This window comes from Passer domesticus, chromosome 19 (genome assembly GCF_036417665.1).
Source record: "Passer domesticus isolate bPasDom1 chromosome 19, bPasDom1.hap1, whole genome shotgun sequence".
Lineage (NCBI taxonomy): Eukaryota > Metazoa > Chordata > Aves > Passeriformes > Passeridae > Passer > Passer domesticus.
This window is the reverse complement of record NC_087492.1, coordinates 3720126-3739071: the sequence shown is the minus strand read 5'-3', so window position 1 is coordinate 3739071 and position 18946 is coordinate 3720126. Positions and strand designations below refer to the sequence as shown.

At 64.3% G+C, this 18946-nt stretch overlaps 1 protein-coding gene across 3 annotated transcripts in view; it reads left to right on the top strand.

Annotated features, from left to right (window-relative positions):
- Window positions 1-192: 192 nt before the first annotated feature.
- The window catches only part of ABR (ABR activator of RhoGEF and GTPase), a 38033-nt gene continuing 19279 nt past the window's right edge, over window positions 193-18946 (top strand). Inside the window, exons 1-2 of one of the 3 annotated variants that reach the window (XM_064394585.1) lie at window positions 193-513; window positions 14275-14459. In XM_064394585.1, coding sequence (XP_064250655.1) covers window positions 207-513; window positions 14275-14459 — 492 coding nt within the window. In that variant the 5' untranslated portion in view covers window positions 193-206. Of the gene's footprint in view, window positions 514-9506; window positions 9778-14274; window positions 14460-17159; window positions 17375-18946 lie in introns of those variants that run through there. The other 2 variants (XM_064394586.1, XM_064394587.1) reach the window with 2 other exon arrangements.

Genomic DNA, 18946 nt, shown 5'->3' with positions numbered 1-18946 from the left:
CCCTCCCTCTCCCTCCTCGGGCCGCAGCCGGGGCCGAGCCGGGGGGCGGCGGCAGCGCTGCCCCCGCCCCGGCGGGGCCGTGCCGAGCCGAGCCGAGGCGGGGCGGGCCGGGGGCGGGCACGGCCGTCAGGCCCCGCGGCGGGCGGGGGGCGGAAGGCGGCGGTGCCGGGGGGTGCGGGGGGGAGAGCCCGGCTTTGGGGCGGGGGATGGCGGCGGGCGAGGCGGCCCGGGCGGACTTCGCTCGGCACTGGCAGGCGCAGTTCCCGGGGGAGCCGGCGCCCCGCATGGAGCTGGGCTCGGTGCGGGCCATGGAGCGGGAGCTGGAGCGCTGCCGCCGCCACCTGCGCCGCCTGCAGCGGGCGCTGGCCGAGGAGCGCTTCAAGGTGGGATACCTGGAGGCGGCGCTGGCCCGGGCCCCGCCGCCGCCGCCGCCCGCCGCGCCCCGGCCCGCGGGCAGCTCCCCGGAGGGCGGCAGCGCCGGCAGCTCCGACGCGGAGGACGCTTCCTCGGCAGGTGGGTGAGGGGGAGCCGTGCCCAGCCCGCGCCCCCAAGGGCACCAGGGTGTCCCCAGCCGTCCCCGCCGCCGCACGGTCAAGGGCGAATGTGCACGGCCGAGGGCATCCCCGGTTCTGCGCTCCCGCGCCGTGCCGTGCCGTGCCGTGCCGCGGGTGGAGGCAACCCCGAGCCCCTGTGCCATCCTGGTGCTGTGACTCGGCACGGCAGCCCCAGCGTGTGCCCAGCACGCAGCCAGGAGCGCCCCGTGCCGAAACATCGTAGGGAATGCCCAAAGTCCTTTTGCCGTCCCCATCGGGCAGCTGATGCCAGCCCTTGTGCAGTGCCTGGCCAAGCACTAAGGTCACCCCAAGCCCTGTGTCCTCCCTGTCCCACTCCCAGCGACATCCCGTGCCCAGGCCCCATCCTTGGGTGCGCAGGGACGGAGGGTGGCTGGCAGTGCCCTGAGCTGGCTCTCGGTGACGGGCCGGTGGCCCACGAGCCCCCCTGGGGCTGGGACACAGCACAGGAGTCACTTCCTCCCGGCGGCGTGACCTGGCTGCCGGGAACACCTCTGCTCAGGTGACACCCGTGACCTCCGGGGGGAAGTCCTGGAGGCCCTAAAGCAGAAGCATGCCGGGGTGGTGACATGTCCCGGGGCGTTTTCCTAGGTGGATTGAGGACAGTGTTATATCGCAAGTGCCTGGCTGTGTGGTGGCACTGGAGGCACAGGCAGCTAGCGCTGTCTGCCGTCACACTGTCCTACTTCCAGCGGCCTGGAAGTTGTTATTGCATCAGCATTAAACCCGGTTCAAACACAGTCCTGGCAGCTAGGGAATGTCACTTTTAATGCTGCTAATTCCACAGCTGACTTGAGTTAATTTTGTTCTTGATTGTTTGGGGTGGTGGTTCCCCCTCAAGGCTGTATGGTGCTGGTTTAAGATTGCCTGGAGAGCAAGTGCTCTGATGTCAAATTATGCTTAATATTTAGTTCATTTGTATTTATTGCATTAGTCTGCAGCGCTGGAGGAAGTTTCCACTTCACCTTCCTGAGCTGCCTGGAGGTGAAATGTCCAAAGTACGTGGCTGCTCTCGGTGCTGTCACTGTGCTGTGCCAGGCTGCACGTGTGAGTGCTTGTCCTGCTCTCCAGCCAGCCCTGAGAGCCTGTGCCCAGCCCTGCAGCCAGGAACAAGGAGCTGGGGAATGCTGGTGGATTGAGGATAGTGTTATTTGCCCCAAGCCCCTCTCCAGCTCCCAGCAGCAGGCACGGGCTGTGGTTCTTGGAGAGCTGCTCTGTGCCTGAAGTGGCTCAAGTGCATCAGAGTGACCAAGCACAAATCTTTCTGATTTACACTCAAACCTGTGTTTGGTTTGTGTCTGGGTTATGCTCCTGGATGTTTCCAAAGCCAGGATGGTGCAAGGCTGCTCTCAGCTTGGTGGGTGATGTTAAAGGGGCTTTCCTGAAGCACAGCACAAGCCCCTGAGGGGCCTGGCTTCACCACTTGGAGGGGTCCAGCCCTGCACCACCCTTTGCAGCTGGGGGGGTGAGACTTTTGGCAAGACTTTGAAGTCCAAGGTTGCATCAGCTGTGGTTGAATGTGGCCTCTTCCTCCTCCTCCTCCTCCTCTTCCTCCTCCCCTAAATGGATCTTCCTCAGGGTCAGCAGCTCCATCACTCATCAGAGGAGGAAGCATCCCCTCTGCTGAGTGTCTGGCTCCTTGCCCCGTGACACGGCTGGGCTCAGCCCTCCCCAGCCCTGTCCTGAGCCTGTCCTGAGCCTTTCCCAGGCATCAGCATTTTCTTTGTTGGGCGTTATAAGGGCCCCTGTGTGCACTGCCTGGGCTGACATTTAAGAGCACAATTTGAGAGTGCAGTAAGAGGTGTGTGGTTGTTCCTGGATCCCCCTTTCATGGACAGTGGTTTACCCGGTGCTCCTGTTGTTTTCCTCTCACTTCTCTATGTTTCAGATGCAGTTGAAAATTCATGATTGTGGTGCTGTTTGCTTCTCCTGCCAGCACTCTGGTGGTGTGTAACCCGTTTAGTGCTGCTCTGCCTGGGTCCCTCAGGATTTTAATGTGAATTTTGGAGCTTAGTGGTGCTGTGGCTGTGGCTGAATGCAGTCAGTCCCCAGCTGTATCAACTTTGAGAAACACCCTCTGGACAGCAAGAGGAGTGTTGAATACCATCTTTATGGGAATTACCAGGGAAACACAGTGTTTTCCTTTAAGTAGCTTGTGATTAATCAGATTTAAAGGGAGGAAATCTGCAAGATGCCCGTCTGCGGCTATCGCGCGGGAGCGGCACGTGTGGCAGCCAGACACACGATCCTGGCATCTGAGATAACGCCCGTGCCAGCTCTCCTGGGACCAACAGAATCTGAGCGTCAGCGAGCAGATGGCTCAAAACGAAGCGTGGAAAGGGCTGAAATTCCCCTCATCTGGGCTGTCACCTGTCCCTGTGGCTACACACCCAGCTGGCCTCGCGGCCGAGCGCGCGGTGCCGGGTGCAGCGGCGCTGGGGCTGGCTGCTGCTTCCACCTCCTCCTGTTTGCCAGGGAAGGGATGGAGGGCTGTGGGTTGGTGCCAGCCTGGAGAGGGTGAGCTGAGCAGGAGGTGGTGCTGGTGGCTGAGGAGGACGTGGTGAGGAATGGTGGAGATGCTTTGTGCCCGGCAGCCGGGTAGCGCAGAGCTGGAAGCAACTCAGTGCTGGGTTTCCTTGCTTTGAACTTGGGAAGCAGAGAAAGAGGCAGGCTTTGCCATGGAGCTGAAGCTCCTCTGGAAGGCTGTGGGGTTTGGGAGCCTCTGAGCTGCCCTATGCAGCGCCCTACACCCCAGAAATGTGAGCTCTGGGGGGGGGAGTGTTGGCATAGCTGGAGTGGTCCACGGTGGCGTGAGCTGGCAGGATGCTGCGGCTGTGAGATGTGCTGTAAGTGAATCCCCAGGCCTCTGTTTAGCTGGAATTACAGTTTCTCTCAAGGAAAGATTCTGGAGTCACGTGGGCTCTTCTCCTCACTCCTCTGCACTGCCTTCACTGGTACCTTGGGAATGGGGAGGAGCTGCTGGCAGCAGCAGGGTCCTGCCTCCGAGGGTGGTGAGCACAGAAGGGCGGCGGTGTCAGGGTGTGCAGCAGAGGGCTGAAGTGGGGAGGGGACCCTGGGGCATCTGGAGTTCTGGAGCATTGGCCACCTCACCCCTGCATGCCCAGATGGGGGCTGGATTGGCATGGATGTCGTGCTGGGGGCTCCTGACATGATTTGGGTAAAGTCAGGGCTTGTTCTTGTTACTCCATCCCTGCTTCCATCTTCTGCTGCTGCTGCTGCAAAAGTGGCACCTCTGTCTGTCCCAGAAAAACTCCCTGCAGCTGTGGACGTGATGGGCCAGCTCTGTCCTGCTGTCCCAAGCTGCACTTGGACCCTGCTGCTTCCTTGTCCCTTTCTTGGAATATTCTGCAGAAGCAGAACGGAAAATAGTGAGCAAAGTCTGGAGTTTGTCCTGGTGCATCTCACTCTGCCTGGGGCAGGTCATGGTGTGCAGGAGGGGAGGGAATGGTGATTCCACAGCCCAGGGAAGGAGAAATGTTGCATGGTCTGTGCATCCACCTCCCCTCCTTTAGCACCTGGATGGGATCTTGGCGCCAAACCAGGGAGGTGCAGTGGGGGCAGTTGTGTCTCCCCGAGAGCCCACCTACCACCTCTGTATCCTTGTATTTCGTTTCTAAATTTTTACTTTGTTATATTTCCCCATTGTTAGAAAGTGCTTCTTTGGCTCTGAAGCGCCTGGAAGTTCCTCCTCTGGCCAGGCAGAGTCTCAGTGTTTAATTTTAACTGCTCAGGCAAGGGCAAAACCACTGTGTGTGTGTGTGTGTGTGTTTTCGTGCCTGCTGGGGACCTTTGAACTGTCTCCATCTGCTCTGGGGCCCGACAGCATTTGGGGAGGTGATTTCTCTGCACAAACCCCCCTGGTGGCACTGTGACAGCAGCCCCTGAGTGATGGCAGGCTGCTTCCTCAGAGAGCAATGCTGCCTGAGATGGGGACTGCAGGGTTAACTCTCGAACAGGTTGTCACTGTTAAAGAAGATCATAAATAAATGTAAAGTTTATGAGGCTGAAAAGCCTTTGAGCAGAAGAGTTGGAGTTTAAAGCTTTAAGTGAGAGCAGTAAGTGCTGCTTGTTGGAGTTTGCCCTGTGATGGGCAAGTAGTGAAGGGCTTGTAAGGAGCTGCAAGAGCAGAGGGGAAAATGTGATCAGCTCTGCCTGTGGGCACCACCATGGCAGCAGCTGCATCTTCTGGATGAGGAAGCAGCCCTTCCAGGTGCCAGGGCCCTGCAGAGAAGCAGGGTGGGTGCACAGAGGGCTGGGAGTCCCTGTGTGTGTCTCTGGGCAGGGGTACTCCCCTGGCACAGAGTGGTGCTGCTCTCATCAGCACAGGGATGCCAACATCCCCCCTGCAGGAGGAGGAGGTCTGGGTGCAGCACCCTGTGTTCTGCCAGCTGGGCACAGTCCCACTGGCTGGGTTTTGGCCCCCACAGTTTGGGGCAGAGCCGATGCTGAGCTCCCCCAGCTCCCCCAGGGCTGGGTGGTGGTGCTGGGGATGGAGTTTGCCCTTCAGTGCCAGCAGTGCCACGGGCTGTGCCACCATGGGGACGAGCACTGCAGCAGGGAGCTGGCCCCCAGGCTCACAGTGCCTGGTTGTGGGTGATCCCCAGGCAGAAGCAATGGCAGCAGCAGGGCAGGCAAGAAATCCTCATTAGGTGTCTGGATAGAGCCAGAAGCGCCCTGCGGGGCCTGAATACATTTGCATTGTAAAGCTACTGAAATCTGGTTGGGGTTTGTTTTCTTTCTGTTTCCCTGGGAAGACACTTCTGTGCAGCGGGGCTCTTTGTTCCTCGGGTTCCTCCTCCCCTCCTGCCCTCAGCTGGGATCCCAGTGGATGGCTCTGCTCTGTCTTCTGCTGGGTGCTGTCTGCTGTGGCCAGCCCTGCAGTGGTGATCACAGGGAGAGGCTTTGCTCTGTGCTGGCAGGGAATTCATACTCTCCTGGGTTAGAGAAAGGAGCCTGGGCTGGCCAGGGCAGCTCACTCGGTGTCCATCCACCCCAGAATGTGTCACCTGTGTCCCCTTGGTTCGTGGCATTGCTGGATTTTCCTCCCACTGAGGTCACCTGGAGCAGTGGCCAGGAGCCAGCCCGAGGGAACACACAGAACTCACCCCATCCCCAAGAGACCTCTTGGAGCAGGCTTGGCTTTCCCACCCCACATGACTTGGTCAGTGTTTGCTAAGCAGGATAACTGGCTGTGTGGATCAGCAGCAGCTCTCCTTGGCTCCCTTGGCTGCAGCCTGAGCGAGCCTGGCCAGCCCAAGCAGAATCCCAGAGCACTCCTGCAGATCTGCCTCCAGATAAGTCCCAGCTGCAAAGTTCAGGAATTGTTTGGAGATCTGGCAGATAGGAAGACCTTTGTGCTGGGATGGGGCTTTCTGCCACGGACAGTTTTTGTTCCACGGGTGATTTTTTTTGTTCCAAGGCTGTGAACCAACACCTCCTCCTCTTCCTCCTCCTCCTCCTCCTCAGCTCCTGTGCTGGGGAGCAGACCTGGCCCAGCCAGCTCAGCACCAGGGCTGGGGGGAAGGAGCAGTGGGGGCTGTGGCACACACAGCCACAGCTGCCTCCCTCCAGAGAGAACCACAGTGCCAAACTGGCCCAGGCTACCTGAAGTGAAAGGTTTTTTCTGACCACCCTCCACCTTTCATTCCTTCTCCATCTGGTATTTTGAGAGGCTGGGGCAGTGCTGCTTTGCCAGGTTTCTGCCCTCCTCTGGCACCCTGCCTGGCACTGCCCTGGGGGCAGGATGCTCCCAGTGACCTCCCTGTTCCCCAGGCCCCTCTGAGCTGTGCCCCAGCGAGTGCAGCACAGACCTCAGGGTTTCAGTTCCACTGGGAAGCAATACTGGAAGAGAAGTTCAGTGCTGGACTGAGGGCCTGCTGTGCTCCTTGGCAGCGAGGCTGGAAACATTTTCATTTATTCCTCTCTTCCCTCTCTGCAACCTCTGGCAAGGGGAGAGCCTGGACCTCCTGAGAGCCCAGCAGAGCAGGCATGGAGGAGCTGGGGAAGCCAGGCTCTCCTCTGGCATCTCCCACCTCAGCCCCAGGCTCTGCAGGTGTTCCTGCCATGGCTCCAGGTTTTCCCTCTCCCAAACCAAAGCTCTCTGGCTGCTCTTCCAGCCCTTGGCTTCTTTAACCACTTGCATGGTGCTCCCCATCCTCACTCTCCCAATTCCACCCTTCCTGTGGGAAAACACCCCCAGTGCTGGAGCTGCAGGTGGCTCTGGAGCTGTTCTCTGGGTGCCCAGCAGCAGCCCTGGGTGCCCAGCAGCAGCCCTGGGTGCCCAGCAGCAGCCCTGGGTGCCCAGCAGCAGCCCTTGCCCAGCTCTGGCAAGCCCAGGGGCTGCTGCAGCTCCTGTGGCTGCGACTGGAGGACTCTTGCACAAGAGCCCAGAAATAGCGACGCGTGGGCTGGCGGGCAGGGGCTGGGCAGATGCCAGGCAGACAGCCAGACACCAGGCAGGCTGTGCAGGGCTGGCTGCTGCTGGGGAGGGATGGTGGAGCTCGGCTCTTGCCGCAGGGATGCTCCCAGCTGGAGCTGGGGGCGGGTGGCGGGCGTTGGGAACGTGGTTGGCAGCATCTCCTCACCCAGGACTGGTCTCTGTCACCCATGGGTGCCAGGGTGGGGGTGGGTGCTCCCCCCCAGCCACAGGGAGAGGAGGGAGGTTCAGCTGCTGTGCTGGTTTTGAGGTTTTGTTGTTGTTGTTTTTTTTGTGAAGGTGAAAAGAATATGAAAACCAAACTAAAAATATCACCCAGGAGTTTGGTGGGGCTGGTTAGTGTGGGCTGTGCGAGGCCACCCCCCTGGGTTAGGGGTGCAGCACAGGGTGGGCCTGGCTTGGCCTTCCCAGGACGCTCACCCAGCTGTGGTGAACTTGCCTGCCTGGTCCTCCTGGCCGTGGCACTGCCAGGACCTGCCGTGTGGTGTCAGCCCGGGGAAGGCTCCAGGAGGTCTGGCAGCTCATCCAAGCGCTCAGCTCATGCCCTGTGTTGGATAAAGATGTGCAAAGGGGGCATGGAGAGGCTGGTGCCGCGGGCGGGAGTGGCCAGGAAGTGTGTCTGGCTGAGGGAAAAATGTGGAAAAATGTGCCTGCATGCAGGGAGCTGTGCATGGAAACACAGCTGCCTGCTGCCCCCGCGGCTCTGCAGCCACCGTGCTGAGGGTGAGCAGCTGCATTTGTGCTGGTGCTGCTGCAGGGCTCCCCAGGGCATCAGCAGACTGTGGTTTCCTGCCATGAGCAAGGCTGATGCTCTCAGCTGAACCACCATCACCTTCCTGGCTCAGCCTCGGGCTCTGGGGGCTGCAGGGGTGTGGGGTTTGCTGCGGAGAGTGGAGGAAGCTCTCCATCCATGAAGGGGCAAAGTGAGGACATGCTCAGCTGGAGCCAAAGCAGGAGTGGATGGGGGAGTCGGCGGGGGAGGGACAGCAGCAAAGGCTGTGACAGCGTGGCCACCCTTGGGCACTGCCTGTGCTAATGTCTTGGGAGTCTCAGCTCCCCGAAGTACCTGGGATGGGGCAGGGGGAGGTGGGAGATGGCAGCTGTAGGGCTGCACCCTGTGCCCCTGACTCACAGGGTGCAGGGTGTCCTTGCCATGCCAGGGCTGCATGCAGCCCCAGGCAGGCAGGGCTGTGCTGGGGGCAGCAGCGGCTCCTCATCCTGGGTGCCAGGTGCCAGTGGCTCCCTGTGCTCCAGCCATGCTGAACCACAGCTCTGGCATTGCTGTGCTCCCCAAAACGCTGCATCCCAGCCTGTCATGGGCATCCCTGTGAGCGGCAATCAGGTGGTGGCAGTGCCCGGCAGGGTCCCCTCTGGTCTCCCACCCCCATCCTGGCACTTGATACTCTGTCTTCCCCGTGTACCCGGCAGAGCATCATCCCTCCTGCCCGGCTCCCACTGGCCGCGGTGCCCGCTCTGGTTCTTGGCCACACCGAGCCCCGGGGGCAGGACGGGGCCGGGGGATGGTGTCTCACTGCCCGGGGGATGGTGCCCGCACTGCCCGGGGATGGTGTCTCACTGCCCGGGGGATGGTGCCCGCACTGCCCGGGGATGGTGTCTCACTGCCCGGGGATGGTGCCCGCACTGCCCGGGGATGGTGCCCGCACTGCCCGGGGATGGTGTCTCACTGCCGGGGGATGGTGCCCGCACTGCCCGGGGATGGTGCCCTCACTGCCCGGAGATGGTGCCCGCACTGCCCGGGGATGGTGTCTCACTGCCGGGGGATGGTGCCCACACTGCCCGGGGATGGTGCCCGCACTGCCCGGGGATGGTGTCTCACTGCCGGGGGATGGTGTCTCACTGCCCGGGGATGGTGCCCGCACTGCCCGGGGATGGTGCCCGCACTGCCCGGGGATGGTGCCCGCACTGCCCGGACGGGGCAGCGGTGCCGGCACAGGCTGAACCAGGGCACTCTTTGCACTTGAACGCTTGGCTGGCGCCCTGACATATTGGGGTTGATGACTCTGGCACTTCGTGTTTCCTTTGGCTACATGCAGCTGGGGAGGGCGGTTTAACCCCTGCTTGCCCACGTCCTGCTCTGCCAGCCGCGGTTGCGTGGGGCAGAGCTGCTCCCGGCTCCTGCAGGCCTTGGTTCCCAGAACCAGGGGGAGCAGGGCTCAGAAGAGCCCGTGTCCTTCAGCCGTAGCGACTTGAGGGGCTGGGGAGGTTTTGCTGTGAAGCGGGCACAGCATCCCCAGGTCACACAAGGAGGTGAGGCTGTGCTGGAGGGGGTGATGGAGCCAGCTCCCCCCTTTCCCCCCGCTCTCCTTGGGGTGGCCGTGGGGGGAAGCCACACATGCTGCTGTGCCACCGCCATCCCCTCCTTGTCCTCCTCCTCCTCGCCAGTGCCCAGACCCCTGCGGAGGGTCGGCGTGGCTGCGTGCGGGGGGACGCCGAGCTCGGCTCCCCCCGGCGAGGCAGGGGCGGGAGGCGGGACGCGCTGCCATTGCCAGGCGGCACCTCCTTCCCCGGGCACCCTTGGCAGAAGCGCGGCCGTGTGCCCGGGCAGGAGCCGTGTCCGGCTCTGCCATCCAGCCCCCGCCCGGGCCCGCGGCCCCCGCCTCCCGCCCGCGCCCGCCGCCTTTGTTGTGAGATGAGAGCGGGCTGAGCGCCGGCACAGCCCTGCGAGCATGGAGCCGCTGAGCCACCGCGGCCTGCCTCGCCTCTCCTGGATCGACACTCTCTACAGCAGTACGTGGCCCGGGCTGGCGGGGGGGCGAGCGGGGCGAGGGGCTGGGTCGCCCCTACCTGTTGTGTAACGCTGCGTCGCGCTGGGCAGGGATGCTGTGGGATCGGGAATGCTGTGGGATCGGGGATGCTGTGGGATCAGGGATGCTGTGGGATCGGGGATGCTGTGGGATCGGGGATGCTGTGGGATCAGGGATGCTGTGGGATCGGGGATGCTGTGGGATCAGGGATGCTGTGGGATCAGGGATGCTGTGGGATCAGGGATGCTGTGCGGACAGCCCGGGCAGGGGCTGGCGATGCAGGGGCTGGTGCTCCCCACCGTGAGCATCCCACCTGCCCTGGTGGCATGCCGAGCCCGGGCGGGGGCTGGCGGTGCTGGCAGGGGGTTGTGCTCCCCTCCGTGAGCATCCCGCCTGCCCTGGTGGCAGCACGGCGCTGGCCGGGGTCGGTCCGGCATCCGCCAGGCTCCGGGGACCCGCTGTCTGCTCCGGGGGTGGCGGCGGCCCCGGCGCGGGGGGCTCGCTGGGGCTGGAGCGGATCATTCCCGACAGCCGGCGCTGCCCGCGGGGGGCTTTGGGCACGGGGGTGGTTTTTGGCCACGGGTCCCATCGCACCTCTCCCTGCCCGCCTCCCTCCGCGGGGCTCGCAGCGCTCCAGGCGCGGTGCCGGTGCTGTGGCAACGCGCTGCCGGTACCGGGGGCTGGCAGCCGGCGGGGCCGGGGGCGTCCTGCGGCAGCCGGGGCTGCGAACCCCCCGATGCACGGACGGGTGGCAGCGAGGAGTGAGCCCGGAGCCGCTCCTGGTCCAGTGGCAGATGTCTCGGCTCGGCTGCGTGGCCAGGGGATGCGGGGTGTCGGTGACAGGGTCCCCGTTGTTATTTTGGGGCAGCGCTGAGCTGCGTGGGCAGCTCGGGGTGGGGTTTGGGGGCAGCGTTGGGCTCGGAGCCTGGTGCTGGTGGGGCAGCGAGGTTTGCACGGCTGCGTGGGAAGGTGGGATGCTCCCGAGCATGCTCCATGCATGGATCTGGCATCTGGCATGCCCTAGAGGGAGCAGGGGCCGCCAAGGGGCACGTTGTGTAGGGCTGAGCCCCTTCCCCAGGTTTTCCAGCCCGAAGCCTCTGATGTCCACAGCCAGAGGCCACCTCCAGCCCCGGGGGCTGTGCAGGTGTTTGTGCTGGAGCCCAGGGGCCACATCCAGCCCCAGCCTCTGCACCCTCCTTCCCACCACAGCATCTCTGCAAAGCCTTGGCTCTGCCATCCCAAATCCTGCTCCAGCTGCCCTCCCCAGGGCGTGGGGGAGGCTGCTTGGCATGCCCACGTTTTGGGGGATGCAGGGCAGGGTCCAGCCTCCATCATCACACTGGGCAAGGCAGTGGTGGTGTGGAGGAGATGCTGTTGGTTGAGCCACCCCTTTAGCAGAGGCCCACGGAGCAGGTCCGAGGCCAGCTCACACATCTGTGTTGTCATGGTGAATTCTCACCCAGGCACAGGGAAACCGTGGCGTTTCCCCAAAATCTCACAGGCTCTGTGTGGATGCTGGGCTTTTCTTGGAAGTGGGATGGAATGGGTGAGCATTGGGCCGTGCCCACACAGTGCCAGGGTGTCAGGGAACAGCACGTGTCCAGCTGGAATTGCCACCCTGAGCTGCTGTGACTGTGCTGTTGCCCTTGGCTGAGCTCCCCAAGGGGGACCATCGTGCTGGCAGTAGCCTGGGTCAGCCTGGGAAGAGCAAAAAACATTTTCCTCATGGGGATGTGTTCCTGGCCCTGTCGCCCTGCTGGGGCCATGTGCCAGCTCACAGGGCCTCTGCCCTGATGGTGACAGCATCCCTTGGTGCAGCGTGGGCTTGGGTCCAGCTCTGGGGCTGTCTGTGGGGTTGGGGCTACAAGGCTGATTCAGGCTGGGGTGTCCTTGCCCCCCAGAGTGGCTCCCCTGGGCCAGGCTTCCTCCCTGCCCTCCATCTCCATGCCTGGGGTGCAGCAGGAGGATTTCCACTGCTGCTAAAAATCGGGAGCAAAAATAGCACTGGGTTTTGGCACGGGCACAGAACAGGCTGCAGGGGCAATGCAGCTGTGGGGGAGGAGGGAGGGAGACGCTGGGTTTGGGCTGCCTGGGTGGCACAAGCACTCCACAGGCAGGGAGACGCAGGGGACAACCTCTCTGTGTCCCCTTGCCCATCAGTGTCTCCCTTGCCTGTCCTGGCTGCTTGGTGGTGCTTGGTCCCCTCCCTGTAGCAGTTCCTGGGGTTGCTGGGGAGGTTCCTGTGCCCAGGCTCCCCGGGTGAGGCCCCTCAAATGCTGCACAGCCTCGGGGGGCACAGCTGGAGCCGTGGGGACATGGCTCTGTCCTGGGGCCAGTGCAGGGTCCCTCTCCTTGGGGGCTGCCTGTAGATCCCATCCCCAGGTCTGGGCTGGGATGTAGATCTGCTCCAACTGCTACCAGCAGAGCCAGGCCATCCCTGCATCCCTGCATCCCTTCCCTCTCCAGGCCACCTTCCCTGCGCTGCTGCAGGTGTCACCTCCCAGCGTCCCCAGCTGCCTCATTAACGCTGTGCTCCTCATTACTCAGATGCTGAGCCAGCCCCCCGGGGTTGCCAGCACTGCCACAGTGACAGTGCCACTCTGGGTGTCCCTGTGGTTAAGCCTGGAGCTGCAGACCTTGGCTGTGGTGGCCTCTGAGCTGCTGGGGACCATCAGCTCTGGCTCCTCTCTGCTGCCTTGGCTCCCCCTTAGACCCCACCTGGGAAAAGGAGCTTGGGGAGAGTCTGGGGTTGCTCTGGGGACAGTCCCTGGTTGAGGGGGCTCAGGGGGGTTCAGTGGGGTGGGTGTCCTGGGGAGTGGCCACCATGGGGGACACCAGTGCTGATGAACCTTCTGCTGCCATGCTCCTGGATGGTTCTGGAAGCATCACAGCTGGGACCTGTCCAGGGCAGGAGAGACGATGGACACCCCACCATGAGGAATAGGGGCAGGTTAGAGCCAGGGATCCTTTTTTCCTGCAAGCTGAGGACCAAGGGGTGTTATGGGGGGGCAATCCAGTCAGCTCCTGGGTTGAAGGTGGCTGTGGTGTCCCACTGATGGTGACCCCACAGCCTCTGAGGGACTGTTATCAGCTAATTGCTGAAGAAGTAAGGTCTTGGTGGAGCTGTGGTGTCCTGGCAGAGATGGGGTGCATCTGGCCATGTCACAGCTCTCCTCCAAGCCCCCTCAGGTGCAGGTTGGGACTCCCCATCCCTCCCCACTGGCCTGGCAGGGCTCCTGGCCTGAGCATGCTTTACAATGCTCTTTGATTTAAAGATTTATCCACTTTCCCTAGGAAGCAGGATGTAATATTAATGTGCTGAGCGGTGTTGGTGGGAGCCAGGGGAGTCCTTGTCCAGGATGGGCAGGGCCGTGGGGACATGGAGTGGCAGCGGTGTGGGGGTGGCTGCTCTGACCCCAGTGCACCCCGTTGTGGCCAGCTTGTCAGCTGGGGTCTCAGCCGGGGTCTCCCCAGTGCCTGTGCCCAGGAAGCCTGTGGGGATGTGGTTTGCAGGCATCCATGGGGCTGCTGGAAGGGAGGGGAGCGAGGTGGGGGTGTTGGATGAGCCCCCGGCCCCTCTGGGCGCTGCCGAGGGGCTCCTGGCCGCAAACACGGGCTGGGGGGAGCTGGGTGCACCCCACGGCCGGCCCTGCCGCAGCCGGGCTCCCTTCCCCCTCCCCTTTGTCAGCATCTCGGGGCTGCTGCAGCCACCTCTTCCCGCCGCCGCCGAGCCGCTGCCGTTCCCATGGTAACGGGTTGGGATGTACCCCGGATCCCGCTGCGCCCCAGGGCCCCGCTGCAGACCCCCCCCGCCTCCCTCCTGGGGCTCTGTCTCCCCAAAATGCCTTCCCCCCAGCCTTGGGTGATGGGGGGCTGTGGGTCAGCGTGGGGCACCAAAAATGGGTGATGTTCTGGGGAGTGGGGGCCTCATCCTGCGCTGGGAATGCAGCCCCCCTCCGTCCCCATCGGGGAGGGAACGGAGCCCTTCTGCCGGGGGGGTGGCACTGCCCTCCGTGCTGTGATCCTGGCACGCATTTCCAGCTCTCAGAGTGTGGGCATGGGCAAGCAGGGAGGACGGCGGCCGTGGCTGCCAGCCCAGCTCGCCTGTCCCCGGGGATGGCACAGGGATGGTGGCCCAGGCAGGGCACAGCCACTTGCATGGGGCTGGAGCGTCTGGCAGAGCAGCTGTCCCTGCGCAGACGAGCCCGCCGGGCCCCTCGGTCCCGTTAATTATTCAAATATAGGGAAGTGTGTCGAGCGGAGGGTGCCCGCGGGGCCGGGGATGCTCGGTGTGATGCGCGATGTCTCCTCGCCTGCTCGGCGGAGCAGGCAGCGCGGCGGGGCTGGGCTGGGCTGTCCGGGAGTGGCCCTGGCCCTGGGGTCAGCTGCCCACCACAGGCCGGGCCGGGTGGCCTCGGTGCCACGCGGTGTCCCCGAGCCGTGCCGGGATGCTCACGGCCACCCTCTCTCGCCCCGGCAGACTTCAACTATGGCGCGGACGAGTACGACGCCGAGGGCAACGAGGAGCCCAAGGCGCTGCCGGAGGGCTCGGAAACCATGCCCTACATCGATGAGTCGCCCACTATGTCCCCCCAGCTCAGCGCCCGCGGCCAGGAGAGCGGGGACGGTGTGTCACCCACGCCCGCCGATGGCCTCGGCACAGGGGTAGGTGCGGGGGTCGGGGCTCTGCGTGTCCGGCTCGGCTGCCAGCGGGGTTTGTGGGGCTCTGCAGCCGCTGTCACCCGGGGGACTGTGCCCGGCAGCCCCATTTCTGCAGTCTGGGCTCCGGGGAGCGGCAGCTCGGGGGTGCTGTGCCCGTGGGACAGAGCCGGGAGGGGATGGGCTGTCCCGGGAGTGCTGGAAGTGCGGAGTTGCCGGGTCCCCAGCCCCGGGAGCCCTTGGGGACAGGGCGCAGCGGCTCCGCCGGGCTGCCGGCTCCATCTAGTGGCACTCGGGGACCAGCCACCAGCAGGGGTGGGGACACAAGGTGCCCCCCCTCGCTTAAATGTAACCCCTGCTGTTCGCAGCGCGCCCTTGGGAAGCGCTCTGGTTTTCCCAAAGAGGAGGAATGCCCGGAGAGCTGCGGGGTAGGATCCAAAGGGGAAAAAGTGGATTTTTTTCCAGATTGGAAGTTTCCATAAAGCCCGGGAGCGGTGGGGGCCGGGCAGGCCCCTTGGCCCCTCGGGGTTAGTGCGGGGAGAACCGCACGGGCTGCGGGATCCCTCGGCGCTGCCGCTGCCCGGGCCGGGAAGAGTGAAGTTTTATTTTTGTCATGGAAAGAGTTAAGCTCCTGACCCGGATGCTGAGGCAGAAGAGAGAGAGGTGTGGCTTCCTCCCCAGGGTCGCCCTGCGCAGCATCGTCCCAGCGCCCCTGGGGAGGGAGAGCAGGGTGCTGCCCTCTGCCACCGCCTCCCGGTGTCCCAAACCCCTCGGGCTTCGGGGTCCCTGTCCCCCCAGCACAGCCCTTCCACCCCAGCCCTGACACTCGGTGTGGGGCTCCGACCCCGGGGGCAGCAGGGACAGCAGAGGGTGGCTCTGGGGGACAGGAGATGCTGGCAGAGGGGTGTCCCTGAGGGCTGGGGGGGCACGCTGGGTCTGGGCCCAGGCAGGGACGATGACTTGGTTGTGACAAACAGGATTGGGAAGTGTTGGAGCCCGGTGCCAGCTCTGCCTCCCTCTCTTTATCTGGAGCTGCTTGTGCTGGGGCTTGGCAGAGCTCCCTCCAATACCAGCACAGTGTGTCCAGCCCTGCGAGGGGCACGGGCTTGAGCTTGTGTGGCTGGTGGCACAGGGTGCCAGGTTCAGCCCATTGCTCTCCTCCAGTGAGGCAGGACTGGTGGCACTGCCTTTGAGAGGGCTGGTTTGAGGAGCTTTCTGGTGGGACAGCTCATCTTGCAGGCTCCTGGGGCAGCTGTATCCATGTCTGGGGCTGTGACTGCTGCGTGCAGACACATCTCACCCCTCCCCATCCCACAGTGGGATGTGGTCGTGGTGTGGAGTTGGTTTCCCAGCCCCTGCTTGGCTACTGCTGGGTTTGGCACTGTGGACATTCCCCTGCACAGGGACCATTCCCCACTCTGGGGACCTGGCCATGCTGGGCAGGGTTGTGGTGCAAAGGCTGAGCTGTGGCATGGACACAGAGCTGGACACGGCTCTGGAAAGTCCCTGTGTCCCTGCCCACATCTCACAGCAGGAGTTTGTTGCAGGCTCAGATGGGTGCAGGGAGAAGAGATGGCTCCTGCGGGCAGAGCACATGCAGCCACTGGTTCCCCTTTTGCTTCTGAGGAGCCCTGGGGAAACTGCTGAAACAGCTCTTGCATTGCTGTCCCCTCCTCCAGCCTGCTCTTGCCTGCTTTCCCAAGGCCCACAGTGTCCCTCCCCAGCATGGCAGCAGTGCTGCTGTCCCCATGTCCCGGGGAGGTGCCGCTGGTCCCTGCGGGATGTGCGGCGGGTTTGTGTGTGCTCAGCTCTGTGACACTGCCACCAGTCCCCTCTGGGGCAGGGGGAGCTCTGGTACCTTCGGGGGGCGCACAGCCAGGTGCCCGTGTGGCACCTGGGGATGCTGCTGCCCTCCGGGGTCACTGCACAGCCGGGTCCCCCTGTGGCCCCTGGTGATGCTGCTGCCATCCAGGGTCACTGCACAGCCGGGTGTCCCTGTGGCACCTGGTGATGCTGCTGCCCTGCAGGGTCACTGCACAGCCGAGTCCCTCTGTGGCACCTGGTGATGCTGCTGCCCTGCAGAGTCACTGCACAGCCGGGTGTCCCTGTGGCACCTGGTGATGCTGCTGCCCTGCAGGGTCACTTCTCGCTGGTGGCCATCCCCGTGGTCCGGCCGTGCCTTCCCACGGGTCACGGGGGTCCAGAGGGCTACAACAGAAGGGATGCTCTCCCACTGCCGGCGGGGCTGGCAGGGGACCCCTCCCCGCAGCTCTTGCCGGACCCACCTTGGGAAAGCCAGCCGGGGAAGGCGGCTGCCGCTCGCCCCAGCCCTGACCAGGGGCGGCTGCGGCGGCGGAGCAGCCCCACCTCCATCGCCGGCCGAGCATTTCCTGTGGAGCGCAGGGCGGAGCGGCGGGGCCGGCTGGGGCCGGGGCTGAGCCGGGGCTGAGCTGGGGCTGGGGCTGGGCTGGGGCTGGGCTGGGGCCGGGCAGCGGCCCCTGCAGCGCCCGCGGCCCCGGGGCCGAGCGGAGCCGGCCGGGAGCGGGGCTGGCGCCGCGCTCGCAGCGCTGCCGAGCCCGGAGCCGCTCGCAGGCGGCTCAGCAGCCGCGCCGGGGGCGCCCGGGCCGCCGGGGACCGGGAGGCCGGAGCTGGGTCAGGCTGGAGCAGCGGGGATCCCATAATGGCTCCTTTCATCCCGCGCTGGTGGCCGGCGTCCAGAGCTGAGTCAGGCTGGGACGGCCCGGCCGCCTGAGCCCCTCGCCCGGAGCCTTGCGGGGTCCCCTCTGCCCCCCGCTGCCCGGCCGGCCATGGAGGAGGAAGAGGAGGCCATAGGGTACCTGGATAAAGTGCTGGAGGATGAAGATGACTCTGAGCCAGGAACCCCCACCAGCCCCGTGTCTCCGTTTTCGGCCGGCGACAAGGTGGGCAGCGGGGGGACCCTGCTCCCGTGCTGGGCAGTGGGTGTGGGGACAGGGGGCTGGTGCTGGTGATGCCCAGCTGTTGGAACAGCTCCTGGGGTGGGTGCTGGCGGGAGGCAGAGCTGGGAGCAGCGGGAGCATCACTGCGGCCCCACCACCCCCCAGGACTGCCTGTGCCAGGGCTGTGCCAGGCTCCAGGTGTGGAGGGCTCAGAGTGGGGTCACCCCCAGCTGTCCTTCCAGGGGGGAGCAGAGCCCCACGTGCTGCGGGGTGGGAGCTGCAGGGCTCAGCAGAGCTGGCACCGGATGCTCAGGAAGGGGCTTGTTTTACACTCTGACCACACTCAGCCACCAGAAACCCCTAAACAGTCCCAAAACAGAGCTGGGGGGTGGCCCAGGGGAGACCCCTGTGCTGGCAGGTGCAGCTCAACCTCCTTCTCACGCCCACCCTGCCAGGGTGCCTGGGTGCTGGAAGAGGGCTCTGGCCCTGCTCCTCCTGGGGTCTCCTGCGTGGGGCAGCCACAAGAGTCACTGCTCTGGGTCACGGGGGTCCAGCTGACATCGTTCCCGTGGGCTGCGTGGGCCCCGAGCGTGGGTGGGCCCCTTATCTCCTGAGCTCCTGCGCAGGGCCCAGGCTGGGGAAGCAGGAAGAGCCCGTGACTAATCTGTGGCAAAGAGCCCACGAGCTCCTAGTGAATAAAAGTGGCCCCCCCGCGCACCCTCCTGCTGCGCTGGTCACCGTGGGCCAGCCTGAGTGGGGCAGCCTGGCAGGGTGCACACTCTGCTTGTCACAGCAGCGCCCAGGGCTGGCTGATGGACACCAGAGTGGGGCAGAGAGATGCTGATCCTCAGCCATGATCCTCACCTTGGGGCTGTGCCCCCCAGGTATTTGCTGCATTTGCAGCACAATGGCTATTGTTGTGCTATTGTCCCCTGGCACAACAGCCAGGGCTGGCATGGGCAGAGGTGAGACACGACCAATGTCCCCCACAAACCATCCTGAGTGGCCCAGAGTGTTGCCCCCATGGCCCTGCTTGGCCCCTGTCTGGGTAGCAAAGCCTGGTCCTCAAGTGTGATTTTTAAGAGGAGAGGCCAAGGTGTGACCAAGGATGGTCCAGGGGCTGGGGTGTCCTTGCCTGGGCACTGGCAGAGCCTCGCTGAGGGTCCCAGAGCCCCCCCAGCCCGGCCATCTCCCTGCCATGAGGGTCACACCACAGGAACACCAGTGCTGCAGCAGACCTGGGTGCTGGGACGTGCCCCAGTGCCAGTGGGCAGTGCCCGCTGGGGTGGCACTTCCCAAGGGAAGCCTCAGCCGAGGGAAAGGGTGGTGCTGCATCACGTGGGAGCCCATGCAGCGCCAAGCATGACTTCACTGGGCGTCTCTGGACTCTGCCCTGGGAGAGTCCTGCCATGCCGTGCGCCATCCTGGAGCGCTGCCAGCGGCACCGGGCTCGTGGCCAGCCCGGAGCAGGGAGGGGAGAGGAGCCAGAGCAGCTCGTGGCTTTCCCAGCTGGCTCCAGACGGGCTCTGCTGCCCATCGGGCACATGCCCACGCCTTGCCACGGAGCTTCCCCGG